The sequence below is a fragment of the Zophobas morio genome, unplaced genomic scaffold (assembly GCF_036711695.1).
Source record: "Zophobas morio isolate AGI-343-1 ecotype UQ-CSIRO unplaced genomic scaffold, CSIRO_AGI_Zmor_V1 ptg000023l, whole genome shotgun sequence".
In the NCBI taxonomy this organism is placed as follows: Eukaryota; Metazoa; Arthropoda; class Insecta; order Coleoptera; family Tenebrionidae; genus Zophobas; species Zophobas morio.
Window position 1 is genome coordinate 914,249 of NW_026972128.1, and position 18,683 is coordinate 932,931.

Consider the following 18,683-nt stretch of genomic DNA (forward strand, 5'->3'; position numbering starts at 1 on the left):
AGAATATGTACAGCTGAAATGTTACATGTAAACAACTTAAGAAACTATCTAATCTTCAGTTACACGTACACTTAGTAAATGTTTAACAATGAAGTTACAAACTCTTTGTTGATATCATGAAGTCAATATGATCATTACAAAAGGCCATTTTCACAATACAAACTTCTTAAAGCATTTTGTTCATTTAAATTTATTTTATTGCGGTGTGTCTGACGTGGAAGATTTGCGATATAAAATATAATTCCAAATTCACTTTTTACAAGATCAATTTTTATTCACAACATTGTCTACAAAATACTATCTAAAATTATTGTACAAAATCCATAATTACAGTTCCAATGAAAACATTGAAGTAAATGATAGAGCAACACGTTTTTAAGTTTCACAAAATACTATTTTACATTTTCTTCCAATCACAATAGAATTAAAACTAATACAGGAATTTTTCAAATAAAAATCAAACCTATCGAGAATGACTACATCGCACTTTCTAGTTAACGTTAACGTTAACAAAAATACAAATAATGTATAAAAATAATATAAATAGTACCAAATGTAGAATGAAGGACTGTTTGGAAATAAATAAAAAATAAATAACGGTTTAACTGAATATAAACAAATCAGTATATGTGTACCATTGAAAATAATGGAATTACATACACTACTATACAATTATTATTAGGAAAAATCCAATTTAAACGTACATCACTCCTAGATATTTTCGATCGTGTGTATTATTAAAAAAGAGCCTGTAATTGCACAAGTAATAACTGGTATATTCACAATATCAACAATGCGATAAACTAGAAACGAAGCTTAATTAATTATAAGTGATGTTTTACAAACAGTTGTTTTCATGAACAATTTAGAATGTTTGCGTTTGTTAAACTAACGAGCTAAAAATACTATTCAGTCTTCAACTATAGATCAAAATCAATGGTTAATATAAATAAATTTGATTGTTCACACTTCTTTACAGTTTTGGTAGAATCAATAGGGTCGTAAGGTACATATTAAGCGTTTCATTTCCAATCAAACAAAAAAGCGAGAATGATAACGATATCGAAATGTGGGGAATCACTGGTCATTTTCTGCCATGAGCGTTCCTACGAGCTACTATGTACAAAATACGGACTTATACCAGTTATTATACTTAATTATATTACTGTAGATTGTACTGTCAAGGTGAAAATTCTTCATACTCAAATTATCTATTAAGAATGAGATTGTGGTTCAACAGGCAAGAGAAAGGACGACGTTTGTGCTACCATACTATCACCACATGGAGTATAACCATTGTGAAACACATCCGGAATCTGAACTAACGATTCCGCCAATGTATGTTCGTCTAATAAAGAGTCTAGTAAACCCTGGGACTGGCTTAATTTTTCTAGAGATTTCACGTCGTTATCGACCGCAGCTAACGCTTTTTCTAATTCCTCAGCTTCCTCCCTTGACGGTTCGTATTCGCCGTTTCGGTTAACTGGAACAGATTATTTATCAGATAAAAATTGCTTACAAATAGAGATGTTATAAAACGATTTTCAGCGGTCCTTGACAATGGAAGCTGCTCTGAATTTGGTTTATCTCTAGAAGCAGAAACAAACGGTTTACACGAACATATTCTCCTCGTCAATTTAGGATACAACGGCCTATTTCAAAATTTCCGGTCAAACAGGACGTAGTTAAAACATGGACGTATCCCAGTATATAAAACATTGAACGACATTCACGAACTGTTTTCATTAACAGCTTTACTCAGTTCAAATAAGTCACATTAAAACTTTGGACAAAAAAGAACCTAAAATTCGGGAAATCTGAAAACAATATTATTTTTTCCGAAATCGCACAATAATGTGCCCTTTCTATGCTCAAAAGTCGGCACAGAAATTCGTTTCTATGCCTAGACATAGAAGTAAATGCAGTGTTGTCATATTAGTTACATCTACCTCCATGATTACATTTTACATTGATTAAATACATATAGATAGACCCATGCTATTGTTTAGAGCGAACAGGCCAACGGCCGGCGAACAAGAGATGGCGCACCAACAGTCGGCCGTCAAACGCCGGCGAAAAGCTTGGACACCAATCGCGCGCGTAGATAACCCAAATCACAGCAACAATACATTTAATAAAGCTACCACTCGACAGAGGGCGACGAAAACAATGTGTAAAAATCTCTTAGTAACCATTTATACAATTTGCAACGTTGCCAGATGAGCCTAGCACAACTTTGCCGTTATTTCTAGTCGATTAGATTTTATTTCGTTTAAAAGTTTCTGGTGAATAAATGGAATTATTATAATGAATAAACAATACAAACAAATTATTACTTGTTATTTTAAATACTTGTTAGTGTTGATGAAAACATAAATGGTAATTAAAGTTATTCTAAATACGGTCCGGTCCGGTAGCTCAAATTTTACAGTACGAGTGATATGTTTCAGGACGAGTAGGTAGCCGAGTCTTTAATTTCGAAACGAGTACTGCGAAAAGAGTTACCGGACGTATGTTGTTATGTATTTTATTTCATACTGTCAACATACTTTTTTATTCGATAAAATTATTATTATTTTGAGAAAAAATCCAAATCGAGTCACTTTTTCTGACATCGTTAGCAACCGCTCTTTGGTAAATGTTTTAATTTGTTTATTCGTGCAAATCAGCATCATATGTTTAAACACATAGTACTTATAACACTTTACAGGACTTATTGTTTTGTATAATCCGACTCGATGGACGAATGTTTTGTGCAATCCGTCTCGAAGGACCAATGTTTGTGCAACTCGGCTCGTCCTACCAGTATTTTTTGTAATCTGGTTGATACGACAATGTGATACCGAATTGCACTTTGATATTGCTCCAAGGACCTTTGTTTTCTTGCGTGCGAGATAATAGACAGCGTTCGGTTTCGATGTTTAATACAGGACGGTTACAGAAGTACTAAATTTACATTTGTATTTACAATAACAGGTAAAGCAAAAGAGACCCAAAAGGGTCAGTGGCCGCTTCCGGAAATGGAAAACTTGTCCTTTTTGGTCACGGAGGTAGAAGAGTGTCTCTTCTACCTCCGTGTTTTTGGCTCAATTTTATCGGACTTGTCCGTTTTTTTGATTTTACCGGAATAGTTCGATCCAGTAAAACGTCAAACTTGACATAGTATGAAGTAAAATAAATAAATTTTATGATGTAAATACAATTAAGTGTATCGATAATTCGCTACTGAAAATTTATTGAAATATAATTTGTGTTAAAAAAAGATTTTTGTGGTTTTATGGTTTATTAAATGTAATTAAAATAAATAATATCAAGAACTTGTATTATATATCAAAAACATTCATTGTAAATAAGAAAATTATGTAAATAAACCATAAAACCATACAAAATTTTCCTGCGACCTCTATTCAAAATCCCAGTTTACCAATAGGAATTAAGGCACAAAGATGTTTCACTGAATTTAATACCGATTTTTCAAGAAAAGTATACTTATAAGCCTATAAGCGTCTAATGGATTAAAACAACAAATAATAATCACAATTTATTTGTTTTATGTGTTCATTACAATAATCCCATTTATTTACCAGAAACTTCTAAATGAAATAATATCTGGTTGACGAGAAATATCCGCAAATTTGTGTTAGGCTCGTCTGGCAACGTTTTCGGTAGGTAGGTATCAATGGAACTAAAAGATTTGGTAATTTTCTTGGAAGAGTTTGTTTCTTCAATGAAAATTTATGGTTTTTAATTCTTCGGCCGCTTGAAAGTCTCGCCATGTGAAAATAGATTATTTGATAACCTGTTTCGTAATAATTGTAAATACGAACAAAAGCATATTTGCATATTCTAAACAACTGGCCATATCGATTCCAAACTTGTACAGATATGTTTTTTATTGTTTCTGTTTTCAATGAAATAAATTTTATTTGCAAAATACTTAATGTCTAACGACATATCACGCATACATACTACCCCATTTACTATATTTTCAATCTGTGCATTTTTCGCTTCATTCGTAGGAGCCAAGTAAGAAGTATCAGTGAGACCGGCGGTCTTTCAAAAGCTCGTAAATGAAAAGATTTAGTAAAGTTTCCTAGAACAGTCTGTCTCTTCATAAAAAAATTTAGACATTTTTACTATGAAATATTGGTACAATACGCTATATTCCACTGTTTGTTTTCTTTGAGATACGACTAGTTCTTGTGCCGAAGTGAAACACCAAAAAGTGTAAAGTCCGGAAATCAGAGTGAATTTTAAAACACATAAAACGACTTCTTTATTTATTTAAATATTGTCCTGTAACGTCCTGTGACGTGGAATGGAGTTTCTTAATGTACAAAAGTATGTTAGATAATAACCGAAAAATTTTCTTGATTAAAACTAAAGGAAACACAATTATTACTTGGAATAAAAATAAAGAATATCAAGAACTTGTGCTATGTATTAAAAATATTTAATTTCAAATAAGTAAATTATGTTAATAAACCATAGAACCACAAAAATCTTTTTTTAACACAAATTATATTTCAATAAATTTTCAGTAGTGAATTATCGATATACTTAATTGTATTTACATCATAATAGTTATTTATTATATAAGCGGTTAAAGTGAATGTTTAATGAGCGGCCAGTTTAAGGCGAGAGCGGCGTATGCCGCGAGCGCCTTAAGACCACGAGTTACACATTCATTTTAACCGCGAGTGTAATACAAACTTTTATTCAATTTTGACAACCCCAAGTCCCAAATTGTGAAAAAATTGGTGATTCAAAGTTCACATTCGAGAAACGTCAGAATTGACAGCGACCAAATAAAAGTTTTATATGCGTAGAATTTAGGTTACAATATCAGGTGTGTGTGTGTAGTATGTGACTCTGGCGACGGTGTTTGTTTATTTTAAACAAACTAAAATTATCGAAAAATTGCAAAATCATGCAAGATTCCAACGGCAAAACTTGCTCCCAAAAAAGAGCAAATCAGAAAGTGTATCAAAAGTTCCTTAGATGGAAAGAGCAGCAAGACATTGGAGAAATTACAGAAATGGTAACCATGGTTTTAAAACAGCAAAATAAAAATTTTATTTCGCTAGCGGTTTAAAAATTTTATGGTGCTACCGGATAAACCAAAGCTTTAGTGGCCTACTGACGGCAAAATAAACGTTTGTTTACATGTCAAAATTGAATAAAATTTATTTATTTTACTTTATACTATGTCAAGTTTGACGTTTTACTGGATCGAACGATTCCGGTAAAATCAAAAAAACGGACAAGTCCGATAAAATTGAGCCAAAAAGGACAAGTGTTCCATTTCCGGAAGCGGCCACTGACCCTTTTGGGTCTCTTTTGCTTTACCTGTTATTGTAAATACAAATGTAAATTTAGTATTTTTGTAACCTCCTGTATTAAACATCGAAACCGAACGCTGTCTATTATCTCGCACGCAATAAAACAAAAGTCATTGGAGCAATATCAAAGTACAATTCGGTATCACTTTGTCGTATCAACCAGATTACAAAAAATACTGGTAGGACGAGCCGAGTTGCACAAACATTGGTCCTTCGAGACGGATTGCACAAAACATTCGTCCATCGAGTCGGATTATACAAAACAATAAGTCCTGTAAAGTGTTATAAGTACTATGTGTTTAAACATATGATGCTGATTTGCACGAATAAACAAATTAAAACATTTACCCGTCGTCTTCGTTGATTCACTATTAAAGTCTCTCCAATCCCTTAAATGTGACATGTGAGGGCGCATACGTCGGGAGGGAAAGGAATCTGTAATGTCAGCTAAATGTCTGTCATGGTCTGACTTTTTGACACAATTTGACATCATGTATTTCGGTTTTTACTTGAAAAAGAGGCAAAATTTCGGTACCGGTGCCAAAGTCACAACGCCATGTGCGTGGATGGTCTTCAAAGGGATATGCAGTAGGAAAATTTTTCTTTGAGGTGTTTACATTGTTACCGGAATGTGTCTCAGGAATTATGAAGCTGCATTCTGGATCACGTTTAGTGCTTGCTGGGTAGCTTGAAGAAGTAGGAACAGGTAGCGGTGACTTGGAACCATGGAGGAACAAAGTAGGAACAGAGCCGAGTTTATTAGTCTTTTATTTGAATAATAACAACTTCTCTCAAAAGTGTTTACCACAAGTGTATAAATTATTGGCAATATTATCACCTGAAATGGTTTTAATGACTATATATTCCCTTAGGTAAAAGATTCATGTTGGGGTACCTACTTGTAGCATTAAAAACCTTTTTACACCACAACCATTTGTTCACAGTGTTTGAAGGGAATCTGTACATTATTTTGTGATCTCTAGGATCCTTGATTACCCCACAAGCAGGCACAGAGCAATATTTTTTGGACATTTTGATAATATCAATTCAAGCACAAACTGTTTTGGCGCGTGGCAAAACGGACTAATTACAGGTTCCTGTAACTCCCGAAGGGGGTGACATCTTTTGATATTTTCCCTTTTGACAAGTCGGACGATTGTAACCAATTGGAGAGACTTTAATAGTGAATCAACGAAGACGACGCATTTACCAAAGAGCGGTTGCTAACGATGTCAGAAAAAGTGACTCGATTTGGATTTTTTCTCAAAATAATAATAATTTTATCGAATAAAAAAGTATGTTGACAGTATGAAATAAAATACATAACAACATACGTCCGGTAACTCTTTTCGCAGTACTCGTTTCGAAATTAAAGACTCGGCTACCTACTCGTCCTGAAACATATCACTCGTACTGTAAAATTTGAGCTACCGGACCGGACCGTATTTAGAATAACTTTAATTACCATTTATGTTTTCATCAACACTAACAAGTATTTAAAATAACAAGTAATAATTTGTTTGTATTGTTTATTCATTATAATAATTCCATTTATTCACCAGAAACTTTTAAACGAAATAAAATCTAATCGACTAGAAATAACGGCAAAGTTGTGCTAGGCTCATCTGGCAACGTTGCAAATTATATAAATGGTTACTAAGAGATTTTTACACATTGTTTTCGTCGCCCCCTGTCGAGTGGTAGCTTTATTAAATGTATTGTTGCTGTGATTTGGGTTATCTACGCGCGCGATTGGTGTCCAAGCTTTTCGCCGGCGTTTGACGGCCGACTGTTGGTGCGCCATCTCTTGTTCGCCGGCCGTTGGCCTGTTCGCTCCAAACAATAGCATGGGTCTATCTATATGTATTTAATCAATGCATTTTATAAGGCAGTAAATTTTTCGTTTTAGCAATAACTGTATACGCTTTATTAACCCTTTTTCTCAGTTATTAGAAATACATCCGATTTATTATTTTTATAAATATAATTTGTTAATTTAATTTGCGCGTGATCTTGCAACGTCGCATCCCAACCAATGCCAATGCGTACCCACATAACCTCCAATAAGTTACTCATTTAATTGGCCGTTTTAAACGTAAGTATAAAATATACCTTTTTTTGCACCCTTAATTATTTTTGCTTGCAGAAAAATCTGCAACAGTTGCAAAGTAGATATTGCGATTTCGGAAAAAAATTAATATTTATTGCGGCATAAAGTTCTTTTTTATACCTCATATGATTATTATTATTAGCCTCGGCTAATACACTTCATATTCGATATAAAAAAAAAGAGTAACTTCTATGCCTTGATAAATAACTATTATTATAATTGTATCGTTATATGTGTTATACACTAACGGAATTATGTAATAAATAATATAATGGCATTGGTAAATATATATATGTATATTTATTATTTTGGAGCTAAATTGTTATGGCTTATTTGCTATATGGCATATTCTGGCACGAGTTTTGAATTTTTCTGGGTCATTTAAACGTCATTGTTTCTAAACCTTGTTTGAATTTTTTAGCTCGTTTATAAAATCAATTAGTTTATTGTTCTAAAACAGGTTTTTATTTTTGGATTACGTTTGATTAAAAGTCTGATGATGGATGCTGTACATGTAACTGCAGACATACTTTGTTACAAAAAAAAAAACTGGATTTTATGTGTTGAAATTAAAAAAAAAACCTGTTTTAAAGCAATGTTTCTACTTAGAAATACTACATACCTGTAAAGAAGTCACTAAATTCGTCCACTTGTATCGTACTAAGTACCGTACTGATATCAGTTTCTTCTAATAAATGAGACGCTTGCGTTTCTAATACTTGTTCTAAAGCATCAGATTCATTTAGCCCCAGTACTTGATCAACCATATGCATATCTTCTTCCAATTCAGGAGAATCTTCGTGCACAATTTCACCAACTTCTGGAAAGAAATAAATAGTGATAAGCACCTTTCGTCACACGAGAGGATATTAATTAATATTAGTTACATAAGAATAAAAAATCTGTAACAACATATTACAGACCGAGTAATTGGCACATTTCACACGAATGGAAATTTCTCAATTTCTCACTCCTCGTTTAAAGTTTCTCACAATGTGCAGTCATTTAAAAAGTTAAAAAAAAATATTTTCAATTCATTGTGTACTGATTCGATACTCATAGTTTTATTGTAAGAAATTTTGTCGTGACGGGAATTTTTCTTTTGAATTATGTAATGATTTTTAAGATGACGTCACCAAATTTCGGGACAGGATGAATAAAAAATCTTAGTTAATAGGTCGATTCTGTAACAATCAGTTAACATTATGTTATTTTAAATTTCTGTTATTAAAATTGCTATGTTATCACGACGTTAACATAAAACAAGAAATGTCGTATTCTCTAAACCGTTATGTTAGTATTTAAATAACAGATGTGTCATTTGTCCGAAAATGTTATTTTTCGAAGTAATGATACCATTTTCATCATCTGTCACTGTCAAACAAATAATTACATCACGAAAATTTGTTTTTTCGTAAAAGAGAGGCATTAAAATTTCACTAATTAGGCGACAAATTTGAGTCATGGTCCTGCTCATGGTAGAAGGAGACATGGTATAGGCATCCGATGTACCAATTTAAAAATGGTCTGCGCATCCATTTGTGACGTTAGGTGGCATCAACGACCTTGTGACTCTTGTGAGCTTCGCTAGGGAAGTCTAGGGAATTTCAGCTTGAGTTGTCATTGCTCTGTCCAATACGTCAATTAGTTGTCGGATGGCGAATTGTATTTTAAATTTCGCGCTAATTTCACCCCAGTTGACGTCACACCAGATGCGTATGCCTATACCATGTCTCCTTCTACCATGGTCCTGCTAACCGATGGCTGACTCATGGCAGTAGAAGAAGACATTCCTTTCCTAAGCAGTGTTGGTATGAGCCATGGTCTAAGAAGTTCAATGTGGCTAAAATTTTTAAGTATCCAGGAATACCATTGGCACGTAGATTTCCCAAATGAGGTTGCAACCTCTGCAGTAAGAAACGGGTCAGATTTTTGCTGAAACGAAAGGACTTTCTAAATTCCGTCTCTGTTAAACTTTCAAAGGGTTTTTGATTGTCGCGAAGTTCCCTCCGCCGCATTCTCATCCTGTTCCTATAATACATGCATTGTTATATTTTTAGTAATACTATGATATGAAAGACTTATCGTTGAATTTCGTCTTCTAATAATAAATAACCGAAGACGGGTAGAAAATCATCCACTTCTGCCATTTTAACTTCTTTTGCCACCGCAGTCAAATTTGCGATATTATTAATTAATAAACGTTAAAATAAGCGTATTATGTTAATAACATTGACTCAAATGTCTCTGTTATTTTACAGAGTATTTTAATAACATAATGTTATTAACATAACAGAAACAAGCTTAACGAATTGCAATTTATGTTAAATATGTTATTACATAGCAACAACATAATGTTAGCTGTGTTTACATAGTGATAGCAGAATGTTATTAACATAACAAGTTACAGAATCGATCTATAAGTCTTGCAGTCTCTAAATTAATGTTAGTTGCTATAGTTTCGGCGACTACCTGACATACGACAAAAGACACGCAGAAGTAAAAAGGAAACCTGCATTTTCTACGAGCTGTAAAGCGCCAAGTAAATAAGGAATCGTGAAAACTGTTTGTTCATAAGTTTCAATGCTTTGTATTTTGTAAAATCAATATAACGTTTTACTTCGGCGAACCCTATAACTTATACTTTCCTATTTTAGTAATTTTTAATCAAATAAATAGTCGGCCACGCCACTGATTGTTAAAAACTTGAAAAATAAAATCGTTATAAAATTTTCCAACCACAATAATTCGATTATCATCGAACCAGTAAACGTCGTCGCTGGATGGTACTTATTACTCTTATTAGCGCTGAAGCTAATGTGATTTTTTTGTTTAAATACCATTTATGCGCATTTAATCATATGGAGTAATTAACTTAACATCAAGGATTTTCAATTAATGTACAGGAACTGTTGCATAATGGAATAGCTATGTACTAATTCCGTTTTTGTAGTGATAATAAAATCAGTTAACAAACAATTTTACCCATGAGACATTAGACACCTTCAAAGACATGTTTATCGAAATTCTCTTATTTATTTACTTTTCAGGATATTTTTAGAACAGTCTGCCTAAACTCAATTATTACTTATACGTTTGTACACTGATAATTATATGAATTTCATAAAATTAATAATGTTTCTCGACAAGTATAAAACCAAAAAGGAATTTACGTTCACATATTCAAGGGATTTTTTTTAATAAAAAAATACGGTTAAAGTACTGCTTTAATTGACTGATGCATTTAGTCCAAAGGTTAATTTAGCGTTACATGTGAATACAATGATTTTCAATTTTTTTACTTCCCGCGCGTAAGCGAAGGAAGTATTGTAATCGAGTCCGTCAGCCGACCCTCTCTTTTTTTTTTCTCAACATTTCATGTCCCTTAGAGTACGAAGAAATAAGTCTCTCGTTTCCGTCTATCTGTCTGTCTTCTGTCTGTCTGCCGTCCAGATTTTTGTTGGACAGATAATCTCCGAAAGTACTGGACCGATGGTTGTCAAATTTTGTATTTATATTAGGAATATCATGTAGATGGTAAAACGCTAATCAAAATTGGTCTAATGATTCCCACTAATAAAGTGATGACGTCACTTCAAATTTGTACATAGTAAATGGGTTTTAAATTGCATGAAATAACACAGTCCTACATATGTATGTAGTTTATGATTCCGTATTGAGTTTTTATCTGAAACGTCCAGATTAAAAAAAAAAAAAAAAATCAAAATTATAAAACATTTTGCAATTATGTACTTTTGGATCTGCACAACCGAATGCTTTGAAATCTTGCAAATGTTTTACATTTATGATAAGCATGATAAATGTTTCATCAAAATATATTTACTTATCCCCTCCAAAAAATTGATGACGTCAGCTCAAGATTTTGCCAAATAAATTCTATTTAAATTGTACAAAATATGATGAGTCTGTCCTTGGAATTTATCATTCCTTTCATATTTTTTGGATTTGAATATACAGCGTGACTCAAAAAATTAATGAATGCGTGAATTTATTTGATCAGGAACTACGAGGGAAGTTCTGTCGAAATAACCTTCGACCAATTTTTATTAATAAATTTCAAGCATGTACTCCTAGCAACGATAATGATAATGTACAACGTTGATAAGGTTCAACGTTTACGTAATATGTATTTATATAAATACATACAACACGGAAAGTGTCTACTTTCATAAGCATAAGCAGAAGTAACACCAAAATAATTGATAAATTACATTTAAAATTATGATTTACTGATTCAAGTTAAGCCTGAGTATTGTGGGCCTAATTTAAAATTTACAACCATCTTCTACTTTGACACTGAAACAGTATAAATATGTACATATAAACATAATTACAAAAATATTTGGACGAAATGTTGCGTTCTGGTTTTAGCCAATCACTAAACTTCGACTATGCAACTACGAATTACTTGAAAATTTTAAATTATATCGGCTTTAGCAGTGATACACGGGTGATTGATACACGAGTCGCTATGATTAATACCCCATAATACATTAGTAGCTTTCACTACGCTGTTGCAACTTCCCATTGAAAAAATACGAGAAAAATAAATAGGACGAGAGTCGCGGTTACTACATCAGGTATAACTGTGTCAATTCGATGGTTGAAAAGTTTAATTCAATATCATAAAAAAAATAGTTCACTTTATCTATTGGTACTTTTGTGATTTCAGCAAGTACTTGTGTTTCACACTTTGAAATTATTTAAGTTTTCCTCGCTCGGGTAATTATATATAAAAATCCTACTACCTTAATAATACTGTCATCTTTGTAACTCACAAAAATTGCATCGAGACGTCTGTATTCCTTACACGAGCTTTTTAGCAGTTTGGGTTCACTGCTACATGTTCTTTATTGTTACTTGCTAATACGTTGGTATTAATTAAATTTAAAAGGATTAGAGAGAGATGGAGATTATTTTGGACGTTGCGTAGCTTTAAAATCCCATCATAATGAGGATAAATAAATATTTTGTAATTACGAGTATTAGATAAGAAATAATGTTTATTTGATATGCCAGGAGACGCGATGATGCAAAATTTTTTATACCTCCGTCGACACCTAAGATAAGTATTTTCTGCTCTGCGTATACCGTCTGTTCGGAAAAAAAACGTCCAGGTTCATAGGTGCCTTAGTTTTTCAAGTACATCATTAGGTGATATGTAAAACTGTTTATGACATTCAACTTTTAGTGTTTTCTCGACGTTTCATTGTGCCTTGAGTATGAACAAGTACCCGTTTCTGCCTATCTGTCGTTTGTTCATGATTTTATTAAAACAAGTAATTTTAGGAACATCGTGTAGATAGTAAATGCTAAATAAAAGTTGTCTGATCGCCCCCATTAATAGTTTGATGACGGATACTTAAAAATTTGTTGAATAAATCATATCCTATAACAATTCCCTAGTTTCCTATCGGGTAATAATAACAAAATAAGCTAAAATTCACTTTCAAAAATATTATCAGCACATTCTGCATAGTTAAGACAATGTTACTACTAATTTTATAACATAAACGTATTTTTCTTGTGCTTTTATTTACCAAACTATCATAACCCTATGTCACAACGTAATTTTATGAGACGTTTACAAAAATGGTTACATTTATTTTAAATTAATTAACAACTGGAAATTTTGTATTATATCTAAATTACGTACATACAAACATTTACAAATTCTACTGTGTATAAGTATAGACTTTTTAAGCAGATTTTGTTTGCTTTTTCGAAAATAGCAAACATTACAATACGTTACGCACACCATTGACATGGGAAAACTTAATTAATTAATTTGAGATGAATAGGGGAGTAGCATCTGCATGGAACACCCTATTTATATTCTTAAATATTTATTGTTCTTAAAAACATTTAAAATTTTCACACTGTTACTAACTTAAATAATTTTAAAAATTTTTGGCTCAATCGTGATTTCAAAAACTTTTTGCACATTACACAATTTTTTTATTTGAAAATTTTGGTTTGTTTGGAGTTTGGCCAATATATCTTTGGTTACAATGTTTACAATCGTTAATTTTCTAAATCCCCTATTCTGATTTTGAAATTATCAAGAACACTTAATTGTTTTGACGTGTAATCAACATTCGAACTAAAACTTTTATCTTTTTATCAAGGAGAAGTCTAAGAGATCAATTTTTTGAATTTAATCTTATTAATAATCTTACTTGTATCTAATATTTTCGTTGTACATTTTTGAGAATCTTCTTGTTTTTGTAGAAAACGAATGTGAATGTTGATACTCGTGTCATATTGTTCGTTGTCGCGAGTATACGAAAGGTATCGTTTTGGAGGACTGAATGTAAAATATAGAAAAAATAGATTCAAATTAAAACATAGTAAAAATTAACCCCTGATTTTTCATAATTATTACAATTAAACTAAATATTTACGTAAAGTTTAATTTATAATTTTAGAGGAAAAAAAAAGACAGAAATCGGATTAAGTAAGGAACAGTTTTTATCAACAGAGTCGTAAGTGACTTGAAAAAGTAACCTAGAAACTTAGAAACACGTTATTACATTTAACTGATTTTGTAAAAATCACATTGAATTTAAATAGTCGGATGCCCTAATTGAGGGTATTACAAAAAAATATGGAACTGTAATTGACGGAATTTTGTTAGATTTTTTTTAGACAGTTTTCGAACAAAACTATTTTTCTTTTATTTTTTTCGTCCCAAATTTTAGCTAGAGTTAATAATCATTTTGACGAATGTGTTAAATTCAGGTTTTCGTGGAGTTTCACAGTTTGCAGAATATGAAAATGTCGGTTTTCCATTTCTGTATTTTATTATTATGATTACGATAGTTTATGCACGCCCTGCAATATATGCGTTGCGTCACTTAAATATATTGTTAAATATAATTTTTTTACAAGTACATACAAGATTGTTCAAAACATTTACTGAATCTGTTTGATCGTTCTATTCAGAAAATTCATCAAGTTTAAAGCGTTGTGTCACAATATTGTTAAATACATATTTAATGAATGATACGTGCTGAGATGCGGTATTGCTCAAACGACTACTTTTTGAAATGACATCACAGCTATTCATATAAAGCTATTTTTAGATCTATATTTGATATTATCAAAATCTTTCCCCACAACAAAATTGATAACGTTTTTTAATTTTAGAATTATTATGAACACACCTTGGGATTTTCTGAAAACTGGCATAACGATAATATAGGATGTTTCACTGTATCACATCACACACTAATTATTGAACTAAAATAAAACACGGTCATACAATTTGTTTAATATTTTCTTCATTTGACATTATAACTAACGACCTGTCACTTTGGGTTCTGCTGATTGCAATTTTATTTTATTAAACAGCATGAATATATTTAGACAGATCTATTCACAATAACAGGTAAAATTCTTTGGTGCCAAAATTTTATTTTTTTGAACATGACTTTTCTAATTTACTGGGTCAAAATATGCCAGTTAAACTTTTAGTAACGTACAGTATGTCCCACTTCAAATAGCAACGCCACTTCATTCATTATTTGTTGACAAGCAGCGTTGAAATTTGTATAACTGTAAAGTTCTCCCAGATTCATTTTCAAATCAATGATTTTTCATACAGTTCGATATTTGGGGGTATTTTTTAATAAACAACTGTTACTAATGCGAAAAATTAGTTAGATCTAAAAAACGTTTACACGTAATAAACATTTCAAAGATGAATTGAGACACATTGTATATTAAAAAAAAAGAACTAAAAAATGCTCAAAAAATTATAACCCACTACAGTTCTCCACTAAAACTCTTCAATTAAAAAAATAAATAATACATACATAAAAAATATCACCAAATTTTATTTTATCTCTGAGTCTGAACTGTATATTATTCTTTCAAAAAATCTAAAACCAGAGGAGTTTGATCCATATTTCGTTTAGGTACAGATTTTTTGGAAAAAACAGCGGCAAAGTGAACTTTACTGCAGGATTTACTTGTTAATTAACACTGCACCGCCACAAGTTGGTAAAGAGCGATTACGGTACAAATAAATAAAAACAGTGAAGAAAGTTAGCATACGAGTGATTAAACTCGCGATCAAATATAATCTCCATAATGCGTGCCTATAAAACGTTTTCTAATACCAACATCTAAGTCCTTTTTAAATAAAAATTTGTGGATCGTGTATTTTGGGTTTAGTGTAAATAAAAATTATTACATTAAAAATGAATTTGTAGTGCGATTCTGTTTTTCTTGGTTTTGATTTGAAAATAAAGCAATCAGGCAATAAAAATTAATTCTTGTGGTAACGCTGTTCTAGAATAAAGTATCTTGGACGAGGTTGTGGTAATAACAATAATAAATTTTAATAGCGTTTCCATTAGCAGCGTGATTAACGATTTATTAGAAACTGTACTTTAAAAGAGCACACCTGATACATAATTTAAACCCTTTGATCTACTTGACTGAATCTCGGGCATTGTAACAATTGAAGATACGCCTATTTATTGATGTCCATAATTTATAAAAAAAGAAGTCCTACGGTGTGTCAACGACGTGAAAATAAAGTCGAACGTTCATGCGCAAAACCACCACTGGAAAGTCGTCGGTTTTCAAAACAACGTCACTGTCATATATACCCAAAATTAGGGATTTCGTCTTCAGTTTATTACATTATTTGTCAAATTAAAACATAATCATTGTGTAATTAAAAAAGTTGTTATTCTAAACACTGAGTTTGCAGAAGCCCTGTAAATGTTGAATATTTTGTATATCTGAAATTATTTGATTAAAACGTGTGCATTCTGTTGCAATACTTTTATTTTTTCAATAATAAAAAAAAATTAAACGTCACTTTCCACTGAACGAAATTTCTCTGTAGAAAGAAGTTTATCTGCAACAGACCTCAATGAACGCTTGTTGAGCGAAAATTAGTTAATAATATTGCACTTTCAACACAATTAAGACCGGCACAATGAGTAAGGTCATGCGCTATTGTTATGTGCTGTAAATTAATAAAAATTACTTGGTTTATATTTTACTTCCTTTCATATTACATACACACACCTACTAAAAAGCTAAAATATATTTTTGTAAACAGTTTTATCTCCAAGCTGGGGTCATTATAAAACAATAGAAATCAGTTATTGCCACATGAAACGGAATATCTAAATTGCTTCTCATGTACTGCATTATGAACAATGACTGCTTTGAATTTATTAGATAAAATACAAAATACTTATATAAACAAAAATAGTGCACTTACCAGATGTAACAGGGATATTTATTATTGCACTTGGTGTCGTTGTTTCTGGTGTTTTGATCGTTTTCCTTTTCTTTTTATTGCGTTTTTGCGGCCTAATCATAGCAGAAGGTTTTACTTTCTTCCGTAACTTCTTTGGTTTAGCTTCTTGGTATAATTTATAGTTATCCTGCACAAAACAGATAATAGTAATAGTACACAAATGGTGATTCACCTTACCCTTTTTCGGGCATGTTCAGGACATAGGGGTAATTCGTGTGTTATATCAAAAACAGGTACTGAACATTGAGTGTTATCAGCAAATTTGGCTGTACAATAACCAAACAACACTTGGTCTGTATTTAACATAATATGTAACGTACAATGCCTGGTGCAAGGCAGTGCTGGTAGGAGACAGTTTTCCACTTGACACACGATCGGAGCAACCAGTCTATCATAACCGGCCTGATGCACATTTTTACTACTAGCTTTTAAAGCGTCACTACTTTGCGACGATGCTTCTGGTAACTTGTTACGTTTACCCACGTTACTTCGCATGATTTGTTGTAAATGCCTCGTGAACTCATGTCTGGTGATCTCTATTCGTTCCTCCCTTGATCTGTCTTCCAGTTTGAACCTCTGAAAATGCGAAATTTAGATTTTTGGGGGTTTGATATCGGGGAGTTTACTTCAAGACTGGCACTAAACCAGTAGTGTTGATAATGGTTATAAAAGTCGTCTATGTTATCTATCCGTTGCAGGGTTTCATGGTGGGTCGCCCTGATAGTTCCCCACTTTAAACGAGGCCTCACAGCTGGAGATTTGTGCGTTTTTACATTTTCTTCACTTAAACCTAAAACTTTCAATGTATCCTCACTCAAAGGCTTGTTTAACAACTAACCTATAATACTGGGACTAATAATTTTTGTTTCGATATCTTCCTCATCAAATTCAATTTTCACCTTGCTATCCAGATCACTGTTACAATGAATGGGTGAATTCGTATAACCAATTGAGTTCTTAATAAACGTCGGTTCCAATTTTCTATCAGCATTATTGTATGTGTCCTTAGTCCCTAATGATTTTACTGTCTTAGAATAATTTGTTTGTCCTACAGTTCTAGATTTAACTATGGATGATGGTGGAACTAACCCGTTACACCTGAAACAAGGTAAATTCATCACAATTATGACTTACATGTATGATATACAGTGAGTGAATCACTACGAATTTGACTTAAAGCGGAAGTTTCCATTTCTTCTACAGCACACATAAAAGTTTATCGATATGTGAAATTTTCTTTGTTGCTGTTCAGTGACTTTACCTTTGATTTCCTTTAATCCCTGAATTGAACATCTTACGGTTTTTAAGTGAAATAACAACTGTTTATGTACATTTTACTACCATTACAAATTACATTAATGTTTTGCCATCAAACTTCCTGTAGTTATCATGAACGAATTTGAAACGCCTATCAATCTAAAAAATAAGCATTTATTAATATTATTTATTGTTGATATCAAGGGTTAATTCAATTTACCACAACATAATCAGCTTATTTAGTAAGAGTTTACTTGACAGGTCATATAAGGTTATGACTTGAAAAAAAAATGTGACATAAATGCACATACAAAGCACCTAGTAAATTAAAATATATAAAATAAAAAAATATTAGTTGATTTCTTACGAAATAAAAAATTAATTAGAGAGGATTATGGTAAAAATTGTAATAAACTTTAATATGTTTTGTTTGACAAATGACAAAAACTATAAAAACCATTAGTGCCAATTACAGTACCAACCCAAGACTACAGTATAACAAAATTCCCTAGCTCGTCTAGATAGTATTATTTGATTTTTTTTGTAATAATTGTATTGCAATCTTTTAGCAACTACCTAGTATTTCAGTTTTTGTTAAAAATAATAATAATTATACATATTCAAACAGCCAACAATTATAAAAATCTGCAATAAATATATTAGTTTCCTA

At 31.8% G+C, this 18,683-nt stretch overlaps 1 protein-coding gene and 1 long non-coding RNA gene across 3 annotated transcripts; one reads left to right on the forward strand and one right to left on the reverse strand.

Annotated features, from left to right (window-relative positions):
* Positions 1 to 161: 161 nt before the first annotated feature.
* LOC135134496 (INO80 complex subunit D-like) lies at positions 162 to 18,465 on the reverse strand. 2 transcript variants are annotated; one of them, XM_064063193.1, is made up of 9 exons: positions 18,381 to 18,465; positions 18,234 to 18,331; positions 18,018 to 18,172; positions 17,595 to 17,854; positions 17,383 to 17,546; positions 16,934 to 17,332; positions 16,718 to 16,883; positions 8,075 to 8,272; positions 162 to 1,483 (listed from the first exon to the last, which is right to left on the reverse strand). In XM_064063193.1, the coding sequence occupies exons 3-9, from the start codon at positions 18,047 to 18,049 to the stop codon at positions 1,215 to 1,217; spliced, it is 1,488 nt and encodes a 495-aa protein (XP_063919263.1). In that variant the 5' UTR covers positions 18,050 to 18,172; positions 18,234 to 18,331; positions 18,381 to 18,465; the 3' UTR covers positions 162 to 1,214. The 2 variants fall into 2 exon arrangements, with proteins under 2 accessions (XP_063919263.1, XP_063919264.1); XM_064063194.1 differs by having other exon boundaries at positions 1,390 to 1,589; positions 18,234 to 18,447.
* LOC135134069 (uncharacterized) lies at positions 12,527 to 12,813 on the forward strand. The gene is made up of 2 exons (XR_010281226.1): positions 12,527 to 12,615; positions 12,665 to 12,813. It is a non-coding gene; the product is annotated as an uncharacterized LOC135134069 (long non-coding RNA).
* Positions 18,466 to 18,683: the final 218 nt, after the last annotated feature.

What these genes read in the sequence shown, in the direction of transcription:
- LOC135134496 (XM_064063193.1), bottom strand. Translation starts at nt 18,049, where the DNA reads ATGTTCAATTCAGGGATTAAAGGAAATCAAAG. An exon ending in GGGATTAAAGGAAATCAAAG is followed by an intron (nt 17,855 to 18,017) that starts GTAAAGTCACTG and finishes ACCTTGTTTCAG; the next exon opens with GTGTAACGGGTTAGTTCCAC. An exon ending in AAATATCCCTGTTACATCTG is followed by an intron (nt 8,273 to 16,717) that starts GTAAGTGCACTA and finishes ATTTCTTTCCAG; the next exon opens with AAGTTGGTGAAATTGTGCAC.